General features: G+C 39.6%; 1 protein-coding gene across 3 annotated transcripts; it reads left to right on the forward strand.

Moving 5' to 3' along the window:
- The first annotated feature begins 472 nt into the window (after positions 1 to 472).
- On the forward strand, positions 473 to 18010 carry shoc2 (SHOC2 leucine rich repeat scaffold protein). Of its 3 annotated transcripts, none has more exons than XM_084079734.1 (9): positions 473 to 581; positions 7660 to 8721; positions 9807 to 9944; positions 10090 to 10220; positions 10720 to 10908; positions 13283 to 13405; positions 15102 to 15239; positions 16150 to 16267; positions 17004 to 18010. In XM_084079734.1, exons 2-9 carry the CDS (start codon positions 8019 to 8021, stop codon positions 17210 to 17212), a joined length of 1749 nt encoding a protein of 582 aa, XP_083935860.1. In that variant the 5' UTR covers positions 473 to 581; positions 7660 to 8018; the 3' UTR covers positions 17213 to 18010. The 3 variants fall into 3 exon arrangements, with proteins under 3 accessions (XP_083935860.1, XP_083935861.1, XP_083935859.1); XM_084079735.1 differs by lacking the exon at positions 473 to 581 and adding an exon at positions 3001 to 3199; XM_084079733.1 differs by lacking the exon at positions 473 to 581 and adding an exon at positions 3703 to 3839.

Consider the following 18010-nt stretch of genomic DNA (forward strand, 5'->3'; position numbering starts at 1 on the left):
CAAGCTCACAATGCTTCAGATGCTATGCATTGTGAGCTTGTAGATTTGCTAATTTCAAAAGGTTTTTATACATTTGAAAACTTGTGAAATGGGACATTTTGCATAATGAGTACTTTACTTCTGGGTACTCTAAGTACATTTGATACCATTACCAATACGTTTGTACTTGTCTTTTACTCAAGTAAATTCTGAATTCCGGACTTGTAAGTAAGTTACAGAGTATTTCTACATTGCAGTATTGATACTTTTACTTAAGTAGAAAATGAGAATATTTTTTCCACCACTGATTATTATTATTATTATGTGAATATTTTTTCCACCACTGATTATTATTATTTTGTGAATATTTTTTTCACCACTGATTATTATTATTTTGCATTAAAAGCTGTCTACCTTTTTTTGTCTCGTGATCCATTGGTTAGGCGGCGTGCATAGTGACGCAATGTGGTAGAGAGAGAGAGAGAGAGAGAGAGAGAGAGAGAGAGAGAGAGAGAGAGAGAGAGAGAGAGAGAGAGAGAGAGAGAGAGAGAGACTAGGAGGAAGCAAAGCAAAGCAAGGATGGCGGAGTCACACCTCTGAAGGTAAAGCAGCCGATCTATTGACACACACACACACACACACACACACACACACACACACACACACACACACACACACACACACACACACATATGAATGTTTACCCACTGCTTCTTCAACTAATGAATGCTTTAAATCACACACAGTCACGCTGTGTGTGTGTGTGTGTGTGTGTGTGTGTGTGTGTGTGAGAGAGAAAGAGAGAGAGTGTGTATACTGTGTGTTTTGATGCTGACGGCTGGCGGCCGCGGCAGCAATGTCATTTTGCGGGAGAGGGAAGGAGAGAAGAGCACTCTTTTGTTCATTTTGGTCAGAATGGCCGCTGTGTGTGTGTGTGTGTGTGTGTGTGTGTGTGTGTGTGTGTGTGTGTGTGTGTGTGTGTGTGTGTGTGTGTGTGTGTGTGTGTGTGTGTGTGTGTGTGTGTGTGTGTTTTCAGATGAATGTGTAGCTTTCTTTTCTGTCTCATCATCACCACGCAGCACGCACTAATACACAGCAAAGAGAGGTGATGATGTTAAAGCAGTGGGTTTCAACCTTTTTCGCGTCAAGGACCCCCAAATTGACACATATTAGCCCAGGGACCCCCACTTGAAAAGATATGCCAGGGACTCAACCATTTAGATTTCTTGGGGGTCCCAATCTACACTGTATCACCATCATCAGTGTTCATTTAACTCTGAGAGTGTACAAGTCCATGTGTACACTCTCAAGAGTTACAGACACATAAGGGTCAATTTGGTTGCTAACTATTCATTTGGCTGGGGACCCCCTGGAACCCCCTCAAGGACCACTGGTTGAAAACCCCTGTGGATCTGTTCTTGTCGGCGAGCGACACCGTCGTGTGTGTGTGTGGAGGGTGTCTGTCATGTCGCACTAGGAGCAGTGGTGTAAACTAACGAAGTACATTTATTTACTCAAGTAGCCTACTGTACTTACAATGTTGAGGTATTTTTTGAGTGTTTCCAATTTCCAATCCTATACTTCTACTCCACTACATCTCAGAGGCAAATATTATACTTTTTACTCCACGACAATTATTTGACAGCTTTAGTTACGAGTTAGTAGATTTTGATTATTATTATACATTAACCACTTCAGCTCTATAATTATCTATCTCAGCCGATCGCATTTTGTGAGCTTGTAGATCTGCTATTTTCAAAGATGTTTATACATTTGAAAACTTGTGAAATGGGATATCCTGCATAATGAGTACTTGTACATGTGTGGGATATCCTGCATAATGAGTACTTTTACATTTGGTACTTTAAGTACATTTTGTCATACCAATAATTTTGTACTTTTACTCAAGTACATTTTAAGCACTGGACTTTTATTTGTAAAAGAGCATTTCTACATTGCAGTATTGATACTTTTACTTAAGTAAAATATCTGAGTACTTCTTCCAACACTGGTCTCACCCCGACTGACAGCTGCTGCTGCGGCCTAAAATATATCTATATTTTTGAGACACAACCTATTGGTCTGACGAGAGAGAAACGACGCGTTCTCAGCCGATACAAGTGACGACGTGACTCGCGTTGGCAACTGTTTGTTGGACCAAATTACGTCATTCTGGCTGAAAACGCGTCATTTCTTGTTTTTTTGTGTGTCTGTCGGGCGACAAGCTAGCAGTGTTGCCAGATTTTGCGAGAGATATAAGCAACCAGGCCGATGAAAACAAGCCCAAAAGAAGCGACCAATAGGCTCTATGGGATGCACAGCAGCCATATTATCACTTCCTTCACAGGTGTTACCAATGATACTAATGAAGGCTCTGTTCCATTTAGTGTAGCACAGTGGTTTCACGACCCCCATAATTCTGAGAGTGTACAAATGAAACCAAATGGACCCGTAACACTCTCAGAGTTACACACCCGCAAGGGGCCATTTGGAAGTCCATGAGGGTCCTAGACCCCAACTTTAGACCCACTGGTGTAGCAGAGTGTTTCCAGTGAGCCAACATGCACAATATCAGCACCATGACTGTTTGAACAGGGTTACAGAGCCTTCATTAGTATCATTGGCAACACCTGTGAATGTCTTCACAATATGGCTGCTGTGCATAGAGCCTATTGTACCACTTGACTTGAGCCCTTACATCAGCTATTTGAAAATAGATCTACGAGCTTGTAGATCTGCTACTTTCAAAAAGAACATTGAAATAAATAATAAATATAAATCAAACATTTAACAAACCCATCAATCCTGTGCCAGCTCCCTGGCACAATCTTTTCAGATGGGGGTCAAGTTAGGGGGTCCTTGGCATGAAAATGTTTGAGAAACACTGGTTTAAATAACATAAGGAAACGAGGCCCAAAAAAATCCGCAACTACCAATATTTTACAAGCAACTTTACAGAAAAACAAGCCCAAAGTCGCTTATAATAAGCAGACCTGGCAACACTACACGGTAGCGCGACTGTGGTGGAGGAAAAAAAGAACCCAAACGGTATAAATACAGCTAAGCTAACGTCATTTTGGAACTGGATGACTGACAACTTGTTTATTTAGCAACAACAACAACATAATTGTGTTTGTGTGTTGATGTTGTTATTGGGTTTTATTCCCGCCCGCTGTTGGAAATTGACAGAAGAAGAAGGCTTGGCTAACAAACAAAAAAGGTAGCTATAGCTAGTAGGCTAATGTTGCTAGCTAGCTACAGCATTGCCATGTCCGCTTATTATAAGCGACTTTGGGCTTGTTCTTCCTTTGACGTTATGTGCGATATTTTGCTAGCTGGGTTGCTTGTAAATATTTGTAGTTGCGGTTTTTTTGGGGCTTGTTTCTATAGTGTTGGTGCTTATTTGGCCTTGTTTACTAATGTTGTTTAAACCAGTGATTCTCAAATATTTTCATGTCAAGGACGCCCCCAAATTATATGTATTTGTCTGCAGGGATCGGCTGTATCAGATTTGTGTTGTTAAAATATTCTATTTAATGTAATTACGCACGCATGCGACGCATTGTGAGCTTGTAGATCTGCTATTTTCAAAAAGCGAACGTATATAGGGTTAAAGTGCTCATGTCTCGCTTCTTATAGGCTCGTTTTCATAGACCTGCTTGCTTGTCTCTCTCACGAAATCTGGCAACGCTGGCTAAGCTAGCGTTTTGCCTCACTGTTGACGTTTAGCCGTTTGATTTCCTGCCTTGTTGTCACTGTCATCTTAGCCACAGCTATCTTAGCTTAGACAGCGACGTTAATCATGCAATGAAGGAGGACGCTGGGGCTTTATGTTACCGATGACACCTTCCTCCCTGATGGTAAAACATTGTTTACATTAATGTATAGCTAATGTTAGTTCCCTGGTGTTGTTTTTTTTCACCCTTCTTGTTTTGGCTAAGCTAACGTTAGCTAGATGAGATTTTACATGTATTGTTGTTGCACACTGCATGGAGGTGTATTCGCCTTGGATCAACACTATCATAGCTGTATTTGATCGATTTGGACAGTTTTTATATCCACGATATGTGAACGTAAGAGTCAGACTCGATAAAATACATCTATGATAGTCTTGATCCAAGGCTAGAGGTGAATGTAATCCCTGTTCTTCGGCCTCAATGTTTTGTGTTTCTGTCTGTGTCGCTTAATCTGAGACGTTTACGTGACTTCCTAGAATCGTCGTTTGTCGATAATCCTCGTTCCGTGGATTTGTCATTGGAACGATCAACCAGAATAGCCACTCAATCTGAATAGATCCTGTGTAGGCAGGTCACGGTGCCAATTTCAGGTTTTCTCATTGCCTTCATTTTAGCTTCACTGTAAAACAACCACAGACATGCTGGATCATTTTGCCATTCGCCTGCTGTTTATTTTGTCACCAATTCAAGATTTGTTGGCATTCAATTACCCACATCACTGTATTCAAGTGACAGCATGAAACATAACAGGACCTTGTACCCTTTGTGTCAACAAGACATACGGTTTAAACTTTGATTAATTCATGAGTGTTTATTGAAATGATTCATTATCTGACTACACTATACAGTGTTACTGTTTGTATTTTTGCATGTTTTTATTATTAGATCAACAGCAGTTGTAGTGGAAAACCAGACTGAGCCGCTAAAGATCAATGGCCAATAGGCCAGTGTATGCACTGACACTGCTCTATGGAAACTTAGTTGGTCCATACAGTGGTCAGTGGTTAAAATACCTAAGCCAAGTTCCATGATGCCATGGATAGGCTGATGTTGATGGTGTACATTAGTTTTTCTCAGAATCCTAATTATATTAGCTTAGTAAACTAGTCTTCACAGCTTAACTCCCAGTTCTCCAGAAGTCTCTAGACTTCTCTAGAAGTCTGTAGACTTGTGGAGAACTGCTCCAAGCTCTGACGACTGGTCTTACCAGCTTAATTACCAGTTCTCCAAAGGTTTCAGCTCCAAACTGCGATAGCTTTAGTTATACACATTAATGTGTGTGTGTGTGTGTGTGTGTGTGTGTGTGTGTGTGTGTGTGTGTGTGTGTGTGTGTGTGTGTGTGTGTGTGTGTGTGTGTGTGTGTGTGTGTGTGTGTATTATATATAGCTGCAGCATCACATAATACATTCAAGCTGATAGTGTGACAAAAAAAACTCTATGGTTGTTGTATATAATTTCTAACTGAATACCCAACTCTTTGCCCTTCTGTACGTTGCTCATCCTGAAGTGTGAAACTGACTTAAAAATACAATTTTAATTCACATTTTCAATGAAGTACTCATCACAACGATATTCCCACACTATTCATATAATGTCACTTTTGTGTTTTTGCGTATTCTGTTCCATATGGATCAGTGTATTCTCACACTCCCATGTAGGCACTGTCAAGCTACAACATGAAATTGTGACATTGACTGTTACAGTAATGGTAGAATAGCTTCTTACACACTATTATTATTATCATATTTACAGCAACTTTGTTTATGATGAACAATTCATTCTAAAAGCAGAAATAAAACCTAAAATGAAAGTAAATGTATCATTGGGGGTATAATCTTCAAGTGTAACATTTTCATGAGATACAATCATTGATCTGCGACTTTAACTTCAAATTACTTGATTTAATGTTTTTTTCTTTTGTGACTTAATTTGTGCTGTGAATAATAGTCTGCATAATACTTGCATATTTAGTGCATGGAAGGCATAGCAAGTTGTTTAAAAAGAACCAGCAGAATTGACCTACTTCCTATTCTGATACTGTCTCACTCTGTGAAAGATGGGTTCCTATCATTGTTCCTCATAATGAAATACATGTTGAATGAACTCTAAGATGGCCTCCACATTTTTGTGCATTTTCAGAGGTGTAAAATAATGTGAAAGTTATCCCATCTGGCCTCCGTCTTTATTTCTTTTTCTAATCCAGTCCCCCACAATGTTATTTTTTTCTGAGCTTCTGCTGCTACCTTTATATTAAACTGCTGCTGTTTTCCAAAAATATTTGGGCACATTTGAAAGATGCAGTTGAACACATCAGTATGGGTTGGGTTTGGCTAATCCTTTGTTTTAACAACTGGGAGGACAAACATGGCAGCAAAGTCTTTTTGGTAGTATACACAAACAAATAACACTCCCAGTGCTAATGTTGATAAAAGAGAAAAGTACAGTATCTACACTCACAATTACTGGAGACTACTTTTTTTATTGCACTAAACTGAATGGAGACTTGTTGTTTAGGGCTGAAATCTTACTTGACAATTACTAACAATTTTGATTGTTTTCATTTTTTATTTATTTAGGCTTTGTAAACAAAAAATGCACAGGGCAGATGACAAGAAATGACTTGACATACTGTATTTAATAATTAAGAACTTACAAAATATTTTTAATATAGTGGGAATAGCCGATCTTCAAGTTTGTAGATCTGCTATTTAAAAAAAATTGAAACAATTGTCAATAATGAAAAATTATATATCTCAAATAATTGCACGATTATGTAATGATTGTGACAGGCCCACTATTATGTTATTAGTGTTTACTTTTCTAAGTTGAGAAAGGGTAGGAGAATATTGGAAAGCAAATATGAAATGACTAAGTATAGATAACAACTTGAGCCATAGCATCCCTATTCTGGGTATGTCGCCAGAACTACCAGATTTACATGCTCACAATGCTTAGCAATGCTTTAAGCTTGCAGATCTGCTATCTTTGGCAAAGAGATTTGGTGTAGAGGGGGAAAATGAGCGGACCAAGGCAACTCAGTCCAGTTCACTAAGTATAGAGGGTTTAAGTGGTTAAACGTCAGATAGTGCAGCTATGTGGGCCCATATAGAGACGAGCCTTAAAAGGAAGCAGCTTGCAAAGTTTGGATTATAGTCCCTGAGATGTGTGGTCTGCCTGGTTATTCTCAATTATGCTATTATGTATTATGCAAATACATTGCACACAGATTGGCCTGTTGGACCCAGTTTTTGACGTCCCATTTTATTTCTGGGAATCAGTGATTGCACAGAACATGCTGTCCAGTATTTCATCATAAGGGGGTGCTGCTATCGACTCCTTTTTTCACCCGAAAGGTCTTATGACCTGCAGTCGCGGGGAGCCTGGGCTTTGAAGGCTGCTTCTAAAGATTACTCTCAGCAGTCCTAACCTTTTCACTTAGCTCTGATCCTGAGCCAAGCTTGCCTTTTTCTGTGCTATGGCTCAGCTTGTAGTAGTGTTGGAGAGCTTTACATAGACAAACACTGAAGGGTACAACGGCAACAGAGACTAAACAGAGACGGGCTGCCAGAGACATGCTGGCGCAGTTTGTCCTGTTAAAAATGTGAAGTGTTCTCTTTTTTCAGAATTTCTTTTGGGCTTAAATAATCGACGTGATTGTAGTTCTATGGACTTGATTGAGAACACTAAAGGGCTGAAAGCATGTTTAGGTGGGGCTACAGGGTTGAACTAGTGCCAACACCCGCCAGGCCATGTTTATTTAGTATGAGAAAGTTGTTGAGAGGTTTTGTCTGACTCAACAGGTTTACTTAGACTGTCACTGGCACAACTTTGAAATTCAAGATCCTGATTTCACTATTAAGCTATGTGTTGATGTTTATTCTCATGTCGACAGCTTATTTCTTGTGATGATTTGGAGCTGACTGTCATTTTGTTTCCTCAACAGCAAAGCCCAAAAGGATGAGAACTTTGATGACCTTTGTGGCTGGAACTTATTTTAGCTGAAGGCCCAGGGAGTTTCTGGTTCAAACAAGTATGTGGCCCAGGGCTGCCACAGTCCAGCTAATTGAAAGGATTTTTTCTCCAGTGGCATTTTAACGGAAGAACGAAGTATCAACAGCAAGATAAACCCTTTGAATTTTAAAACCTTAACGTTGGAGGATACTCTTAAGCCCACACAGGTATGTATCAACATATCCTTCTGTAAAAGCCCCAGGCTGTCAGAGTCCCTTTTTCTTCTTGAACACGCAACCTGACAAGAGAGACTCCCATGAGTGAGTCTGCAGGGGCCCCGATATCGTCAACATGAGTAGTACTTTAGGCAAAGAGAAAGACTCAAAAGAGAAGGACCCCAAAGGTGGTCCGGTTGGGAAAGAAAGGGAAAAGGAGGCCAAGGCTCTGGCCAGTTTAGGCAAGGAGGGTGGCAAGGAGCCCAAGACCAAAGGGAAAGATGCCAAAGAAGGAAAGAAGGACCCCGGCAGCGCACCGCCGGCTGTCGCCTTCTCCGTTGACAACACGATAAAGCGGCCCAACCCAGCACCGGGCACCCGCAAAAAGTCCAGCAATGCCGAGGTGATCAAAGAGCTCAATAAGTGCCGGGAGGAGAACTCCATGAGGCTGGACCTGTCCAAACGGTCCATTCACATGCTGCCCACCTCCATCAAAGAGCTGACGCAGCTGGCTGAACTGTACTTGTACAGCAACAAGCTGCAGAGCCTGCCCGCCGAGGTGGGCTGTCTCTCGGGCCTGGTCACCTTGGCCCTGAGCGAGAACTCCCTGACCAGCTTACCGGACTCGCTGGACTCCCTGAAGAAGCTGCGGATGCTGGACCTACGGCACAACAAGCTGCGGGAGATCCCGGCCGTCGTGTACCGGGTGACGTCGTTGACCACGCTCTACCTGCGCTTCAACCGCATCACGGCGGTGGAGAAGGACATCCGGAACCTTTCCAAGCTCACCATGCTCAGCATCCGCGAGAACAAGATTAAACAGCTGCCTGCGGAGATTGGTGAGTGAAAAGCGAGGGAGATTAGTTTGACTACTTTGTCTAGATTCTTTGGCATGTAAATAGCCATGGTCTGAGAGGGTCTTTTCTTCAATGTAATTGGTTGGTTAACCCATTAAGACCTGAGATACGATTCTAAACAGTAACAGTTTCTGAAACCTATTTGCTATAATATCAGTGGTTCTAAAACTTTCATGTTAAGGACCCACAAAATGATATGTATTTGGCCGCGGACCCCCATCTGAAAATATTTTGTTCCAGGGACCCCCAGAAGCAATTCTTTGAATACATATATTTATTCAAAGATTTGCACACATTTTCACGATTTTTCAAAAATAGCAGATCTACAAGCTCATAGCGCAGCACCGAGTGTCGCGCTACAAGCTTTTAGATCTGCTATTTTTGAATAGCCAAAGTATAAAACTAGAAAATGTGCTCCTCGGAGCACAGGTCTCCGCCAGTACTGTTCCTGATTAATCCTGTCTTACCTCACTTCAAAAGATATAAATGTGTCTTTTGAAGTGACATACCTATTTATAAGGCTCTATTTCATCATGCGTCTCGCTAGCCAAACAAAGCACACCCTTTCAACATATTGTCACGTGTCACGTGAAACTTGACCAATGTTAGCTTGGTGGACACACGGAAGGACGAGAACGAAAACATAGTCTCCTGGCGGAGACAATAAGTTCTAACGGTTAAAGTGGTTACACAGATACGTTCCCGGTCTTAATGGGTTAAAAGCTGATTTTTTAATTTATTTTTTTGGCACCATCAGCCACTATGCTGATAAAGAAAAACTGGTACAGCGGGCCACATGTGGATGTAAATTGAATTGTATGTATTTTTCCTATTGCCGGCACTTGCACAATGTGCATGAGTGTATTTGCTGTGAGGCTCTAAACTTGTCAGCATGTCTCAGCACCCACATAGCCATTACAAATTCCTTTACATTTACTCTACATGTTGGCTAGGTGTTTCTAATGATGGAGCACAGAGAGAGAGTGAGATAAATCAAGTAAGGTTAAAGGTCAGAGGAATGAGATGGATAGGGTATGTAGTAAATGTTCTGTGTCTTGTTCTTGCAGGAGAGCTATGTAACCTCATCACTCTGGATGTAGCCCACAACCAGTTGGAGCACCTACCGAAGGAGATTGGCAACTGCACACAGATAACTAACCTTGACTTACAGCACAACGAGCTCTTGGACCTCCCAGAGACTATAGGTAAGATGATTTATGTCTTTTGTGTCTCTGCTCCTATATTGTATAACAAAATGATCTTAGATGAGCTTCTTTTGTTGTATTGTCTAAACCCAAAAATTGGCTGATTTGTTTTTAATTTTTTTATATTTGGTGCTTTCAATTGTAGGCAATTTGGCAAGCATAAATCGTTTAGGTCTGAGGTACAACCGATTGTCAGCCATCCCCAGATCGTTAGCGAAGTGCAGAGAACTGGAGGAACTAAACCTAGAAAACAACAACATCTCAGTGTTACCAGAGGTGAGTAGAGCGTTGTTTTGTGATTGCATTAACTATGTAATGTAGGACTTCTACTTCTCAGCAGTATACCATGTAGCAACAGTTTAGGGGGGCAACAGTTCATCGAACTAACGTAAGTGGTTGATTGCTTCGTTGATACATAAAAAATATATACCGCATATGTTTTAAAAACGTGCTTCTTAATTATTTGATTAATCAAAAAAGTCCATAGTTGGAGCCCTACAAGAGTGTGAGGGATCAACTGTAGTGCTTCAGGTTAAGGCTTTGAATTTTCAGGAATCGTTGAACCTTTTTTTTAATGCTGTTAATTGAATAATCTTGCCTTGTTTCTCATTTTAGTGTTTATTATATCAGTATGTTGTTTGGCATTCATTGTTTGCTTTCCTATTGTTTGATCCCTAATCTCTGAGCCAGAGTGAGAATTTGTGTCCTGTGTCAGGAGCTTGCTGATCACCCTGTTTTTCTGCTTTGTTTTTCGTCTGCCAATGTGTCTGCTCAGGGCCTCCTGTCAAGCTTGGTGAACCTGACCAGCCTGACGCTGGCGAGGAACTGCTTTCAATCGTATCCTGTGGGTGGGCCCTCGCAGTTCTCCACCATCTACTCCCTCAACATGGAGCACAACCGCATCAACAAGATCCCTTTCGGCATCTTCTCCAGGGCCAAAGTGCTGAGCAAGCTCAACATGAAGGTGTGTGTGACTTGAATTACTATACTTGTGAGGGTCAAATGTCCCCACAATTATAGTACCGTAGAATTAGCAAACTGGACATCATGAGGACAATTGTCCTCACAAGATACATTGTTTTATGGTTAAAGAAGATTTGTAGAGTTACATAGACTTACAATTAGGAATAGATTCAGGTTGTGGTTAAGGTTACGATTAGGCATTTACAGGTTAAGTTGAGGGGTTAGAATTAGAGTTGTACCTGATTTGACTTAGTAGTGGGCTGGTGTCGTCCACAAAGTCCCTAAAATGTTGGTAATACTAACCTGTGTGTGTGCATGCACGCATGAGAGTGGTAGAAGGGTTTTAAGCTTGATAAAATGAAGATCAAGCCAAAAGGTAAAATAGGATGCCACATTTTTTAAATGTTTTGAAAAATCTAGAAAGGTTTGAGAAATTCTGACACATTTAGTCTGTGCCTTTTTGGTTTTATTGGCATCATTTCAGATATCTCTTGAGCCCAGTAAAACCCGAAGTAGAGTGATATGTTACTGTCTGGGAGTCATGGCTGAGGTTTTCCCTCTACAAAAGCCAATTTGTGTAGAAACTGGGAATAAGCATTTTTAAAGACAGTAGTACTATTTCATTAATGCAACACTGGTGGGAGTTATGAGTTATGTTTTTTATCTTAAATTCATCACAGGCATGTGTTATTTTTTGTTTATTTGAGGCTGTATACATTTACTTTGGGCCTGCAACTAACAATTATTTTTATTTCCATACTCTTCCAGTTAATCTGATAAATTTGGACTGCAATAAACAGTAAAATAAGGTTATAACACATAAAACGATCACATATGTACCCAAACAGGCCCCTTGATATTGCCTAATATGTTTACCCAGCATTCAAAAACAAAAATGTCTTTATATATAATGGAACAAAGACAAGCCTTCACATTGTTCGTAAAGTCGTAGCTGATATTAGGAATTGTTACTTGATACATAAACAAAAATTTAATTTGATACATTTTCTGTCGGCTGTCACTTCAATCAAAAAACGTATCTGTGGTGATCCAACCATTTCTGGAGATGTATCTGAGAAGAATATGGTATCATTTAGGTGTCTTAGCTGACTCTAGGTTTGTTCCGATTGGCGATAGAATCGTATACTTTGACCTCTTTATTGATAATAAACATATCGTTGCTGTCGGGTTGAAACCTCATATGTCCAGAACTGTTACTTTTCAGGATTCAAATTGAAAAGTAGCAAATAATAGAAGATCTATAAGATCAAAACCTTTGAGCTTGTAAATCTGCAATTTTTGCTACTTTTGTGTGACTAAGTAGGGCATTCATTTACAAAAAAAATAGATATGAGTTTCTGCCCGACAGCAACGATATGTAAAATACATTCATTCTCACGCAATTATCAAAAGGATAAAACGCAAGAAAGCCAGCGGCGTATTTCCATATCCTATGCCAATATTAAGGGGATTTCAACTAACTTACGATCAGAACTAAGACGTTATAAAAAGCTCTATAATGTGCATCCTACTATGCATTTAGAGATGTCTCTGGTGGAGAGGCATGTCCTCTCGCAGAGCCCTGCAGAATGAGTAACGATGGCAGAAATATTAGTTTGGTGTCTCCTTTGCATCTGTGTTTCCATAATATGCCTGCTCACCAAAACGTTGCTCTTTGCAACGTAAGAGCAGTCAATGTATTTATGTGATTTAGATTGAGATAAAATGATACAATGTTATATGAAACATGATGCTGCTGATATTATCGCACCAAGCACAGACAGACTTTTAAAAAGAGACATTAATATTAAATCGATCTTTTACTTTTAAAGTTTCACCTTTTGGCATCTGTAAAGCCCATAACATTCACAAATAATAATGTCACTGATCTCCATGCTATGATGTAACTCCCCCTGTAAAAGATGACAGGGGCTTATTTACTCCAATAATGTCTTTTATGAAACGGGTCAACTCAAAATCTCAACGAAAACTCTGTCTCCGCAAGCCACAGGTCCAGGTCTGTCTTCAAAATATATACTATCAATTCCGCAACTCCATTTACCGTAATTCCTCTAACTTTGTGCATGGTGAATCTTAACTGTACAATTTGCACCCCTCCTACTCCCACCCCCCCCCCCCCTGGTTTTTAATTACCACGACTCACAATATGAAATACCAAGGGTCACCCAAGCCTAGCTGACATGGCATCAAATCTCTTCGCTGAAAATAGCCTATCTACAAGTTCACGGCGTGTTGTGAGCTTGTAGATCTGCTATTTTCGCCAAATGTTTTACTATTGTATTGTGACATGTCCACAAAAGGGTGCATTAGGGTTCAAGTGGTTAATAAGTGTTTGTTTTGTTTCTTACCCTCAGGACAACCAGTTAACGTCTTTACCACTGGATTTTGGCACTTGGACCAGCATGGTAGAACTGAACCTGGCCACCAACCAGTTGACTAAGATTCCAGAGGATGTTTGTGGCCTTGTTTCTCTTGAGGTGAGGCCTAATTATATTTACTGGCAGAAAAAGACTCGCTGCATGAATATTAAGGACAACTCCTTAGACGGAGACTTTAAGAAAATAGTATTTCTTTATTTTACTTGCTCAGGCCTTATAGCACTGACGAAGGTCCTAGGACCGAAACATTTGCTTTTTTAATTCACCCCTCACCATGAGCACAGAACACTCTATGAGCAAGTAAAATAAATAAATACTATTTTCTTAAAGTCTCTGTCTAAGGAGTTTTCCTTAATATTCATGCAGCAAGGGAGTCTTTTTCTGGCAGTTTTCCTTATTGTTTTTGAGACCACCGCACCTGCAGTCAACCGTGAACAAAGGACAAATAAGGGCGTTTTTTTTAGCCTAATTAGATTTGACATTTCTCTTGGACTCAACCCACTTTTGCCATCTGTTGCAAGTGTACACATTGTTTATAAATCACTGTTAGATAGACTTGGAAGAATGTAGTTTGGTGTTAACCATTTAAGCCCTATAGCAAAAGTAGTCTGTGGTTCTACTATCTCACAATGCAATGCATTATGAGCTTGTATTTTTTGCTATTTTTGAATTGTCTTGTGAGTTTTTAACAATCTTGAATTTGTTCCCCTTTTAAAATGTCATGAAATGTTCATGTACATGAGTCAAGACTAAATTGTTCGAGATGGAAATTGTGAAGGCAAATCTTATTTCTAGTTTATTATATTTTCATAGCGAATGGTCACAGAGTACATGTTTTAATAGCAGGAAGTACTGCTTAATGTCTGAGCTTTAGATAAATAAATAAATCACGGTCTGTGAAATCATATACTTGTCAGTCAAAAAATCCAGTAAACAAAGGAACACTTGCACTACTGTGTTGGAAGTCTAGTTCCACTTGTCGTCTTATCCCTGCCAACGCCAGCCGCCGATTATCTGCTTACAGGAAAATGCCAAGTGAAAGTTGTGAAGGAAGTGTGAAACTTGGATCGTCTAAGCGTGTAAAAATATTATTTTCCAGCAAATCTTAGTTACACCAATGTTGTGAAACAGTTTTTACAAGATGGCGTGTCACAGGTCTATTTCCTCCTAGATAATGATCTTTGTAGGGTATTACTGTTATTTATTCCAATTTTCTTTTCTTCCAAAAATGTAAATGTTAAAAAGCTGTATTTCTGTGGACACATCCGACCAACAGCCCTTAAAAAAATATATCTGGCTTTGACTTTGTCAACACCCACCACTTGTATCCTCCACCTCCCTCCCTCTGACTGTCTCACCAAAGCACTTCTCTCCCTATCCGTATATCTTCTTTGCCAAAAGGAAATCGCAGTCAGTTTCTTAACTCTTCTTCTATTAGTAAAAACTACTTGACAGCAACAATGCTGGTGTAACCAAGACATAAGCTATTTTTTTTAAATCAAGAACATAATATTATCAAGAAGTTCTACATTCTCTTAACAAATTAAAAACTGAAAAAAGTACCATAATCATTGCACTGCATCCTTAGGCATTTATTTAAAAAAAAACTATTTACATTTGGCCAAAGAGACAAGCCTGCTATAAACCACAGACTGACCTAGTCAACATTGAGTGCATCTCTACAGTTCCATTGGGAATTTTGTGTGACTGGCAACTTTCTTTTTTGTTGTTTAATTTATTTTCGAACCTTTCTAAATGGTGAAAATGTGTGTCTAATTAAACGATGTCTTAACAGGTGTTAATATTGTCCAACAACCTTCTGAAGAAGCTACCACATGGTATTGGGAACTTGAGAAAACTACGGGAGCTCGACCTAGAGGAAAATAAGTTGGAATCCCTCCCCAATGAAATTGCCTACCTTAAAGATTTACAGGTATGACACAGTTACCCTAATTTGTCTTTCAAATGAATAATCAGTGCCGGACAAGGTAAATACTCAAGTATTCAAATGTACAAATTACATTTACTTTTTAATATCAATTGATTTTGATATTGATAAAATTATTGAATTTTGAGCAGGGTGCCAAAAATAGCCAATCTACTAGCTTTGGCCATAGGGTGGGAATCATGGATCACCTAAATTAAAATGCAACCAACATATCAAAGCCTTTGGCAAATGAGTGTCATCTTGTGTTAATTGCTGTGTTCTATTATCATTTGAAGAGACTGAATTACCTTTATTGAATCTCAATTATAACTACTTATACCATGGCCATGGAAAATATGTGTTTCTGATTGGCAAGCAGGTGTGCGTTATTAGCGGATGTAGGGGCAACTCAAATAGTCCCGATCAACAGTTTAATCATTGACCAGTATTGATTAAACGGCATGACACCATCAATAAACAAAGTATAGCAGCTGTCTGGGAGACTAAATAAAAAGTATTTACCAAGGCCACACTGCTTTTGTTTGCTGTTTTTCCTCAAATACTAAATTAAGAAATGTTAATCTTCTTTTATAAGTGGCTATGGTATATGCTGATAATGCACTACAAGGTGTCCAGATATTACACCTGCCAATATCAGGATATGTTGTTGTGCATTGTTGTTTACATAACATGTAATGGCATCCTGGAGTGCTCTCACTTGAAACAGTGTGTTAAATGTTTTTTCATTGTTAAAAGTGAGTTACTTCTTTATGGTCTAATTTTAGCAGGACCGTTTACATCAATAATGGGATGTTGTAGCTTAAGTGTTGTGTTAAGTAAGGTCAAGTAAGGGCCACATCAGGTTGGCCACGATGTGGCACATTATTGACATATCTTACCCATATCTATTCTGCAGAAACTTGTGTTGACCAATAATCAGCTGACCACATTACCCAGAGGCATTGGCCACCTCACCAACTTGACACACCTGGGTCTGGGAGAGAACCTGTTGCAACACCTACCTGAAGAAATTGGTAAATGACTCTCCAATCCCCTTGGCTACTTAAACTAGAGGCCTGCTTACATGGTCCTTAACCGGATAAAGTCTGCTCTGCCCACTTTATCTTGACCTTGCTGTGAGTGATCGCTGACTGGGTTTAGTGACTGCTGTTTAGTCAGAGATTAAAAGGGATGGAAGAAGGAGGGAGGTAAGGAAGTGTGTATTTTTAGAGTATTCAAACTAGGCCCAAGAGTTAATAATAACTGTGTCTTGTGGGGCTTCTGGTCGCCCTTAGCAACAGTTAAATCTCAAGTCTTTCCTTAACAAGATGGCAGAACATATTTGAAATGCTTAGTGTGCTTGTCATAACTCTGCTCATACAGTATGTACTATGTAACTTGTACCCTAGGCTTCAAGAAAGCACCTCTTTATCTCATCCATCTCTGTGGGGTGGGACGTTAAGGGGTGTTTTATTGTCACATGCACATACAAAGCTGCCAATTGTACGCATTTTATACCAGGTACGCTTTGTGACATGAAAGTAAGCTGCTACTACTATGTGCTCCTCTAAACTTACGCAAAACCTTGTGGGTTGTGATCCACAGAACCCACAAATCAACAGCAACACTTGATTTGATCAATAATCAATCATTCAAAATTGCTTTTGAAATTGATTTGCCTCAAGACAAAGAAAAAATAAACAAACACAAGGTGTTGGACTGAACTGGTTATTACAAAAATGTAAAGGGCTAAATGACGTCTTTCCCCAGGTACACTGGAGAACTTAGAGGAACTGTACCTCAACGACAACCCCAACCTGCACAGCCTCCCGTTTGAGCTGGCCCTCTGCAGCAAGTTGTCCATCATGAGCATCGAGAACTGTCCCCTGAGCCACTTGCCACCCCAAATCGTCGCCGGAGGCCCCTCGTTCATCATCCAGTTCCTTAAGATGCAAGGGCCTTACCGTGCCATGGTGTGATGATCTCAGAGCAGCCCTCCATGCCTGTTCGTCCCATTATGTGTCATGCACTGTAAAGAAAAGGAGTACTCGCCAGGCGCAACTTCACAAGCTTCTTTACTTCCTACAATATCTATGGGCGAAAACGTGGCAGATATACGAAGACTGAGTTCCATGTTTCCCTAGGATTCATCATGGCCATTTTAGGACCCCCTACCCCCACTCATCTTTCATTTTGAATCATGTTAAAGAAAAAATATTGCCAAGTCTTTGCCAAAACTATATAATATATATATACATTTCACATACATGTACATATGTCTATGTATGTGAATGAGAGCAACTGAGATATGTGGCAAGTCTTTTAACCTTATAAACCGTGCTCCTCCCATTGCCAATGTATTTACAGTAATTACAAGCATCTACTAAGTGAGCAAAGATACAATTGTATGCAAAAACAAACAGAAAAACATATTTGGAACTTCATATTTACTGCTGCTGCCGTAATCCACATTAACTTTTTCATCCATTCATATTTCTTTTGATATTTTATTCCCTTTTTTACCACTTGTCAACTAAAGATGTAACTTATGTTAATAGCGTCTTGACCATGGAGAACAAAGGTATAATGCCGGTGTTTTGTTTTTTTACTTTTTTGTTTTGCTTTTGTTTCAAGAAACTGTGCCTATATCTAGAATGATCCACTGGTTCATTTCTAAACACAATTGTCCATGAGAATACAAAGGTATAAATTATTTCAAATTTGTTTTTATATACATAATTGCTGTTCTTACATTAAAAAAAGTTTTCATTTTTTTA

Source organism: Gymnoscopelus microlampas (assembly GCF_963454915.1).
Source record: "Gymnoscopelus microlampas genome assembly, chromosome: 2".
NCBI lineage: Eukaryota > Metazoa > Chordata > Actinopteri > Myctophiformes > Myctophidae > Gymnoscopelus > Gymnoscopelus microlampas.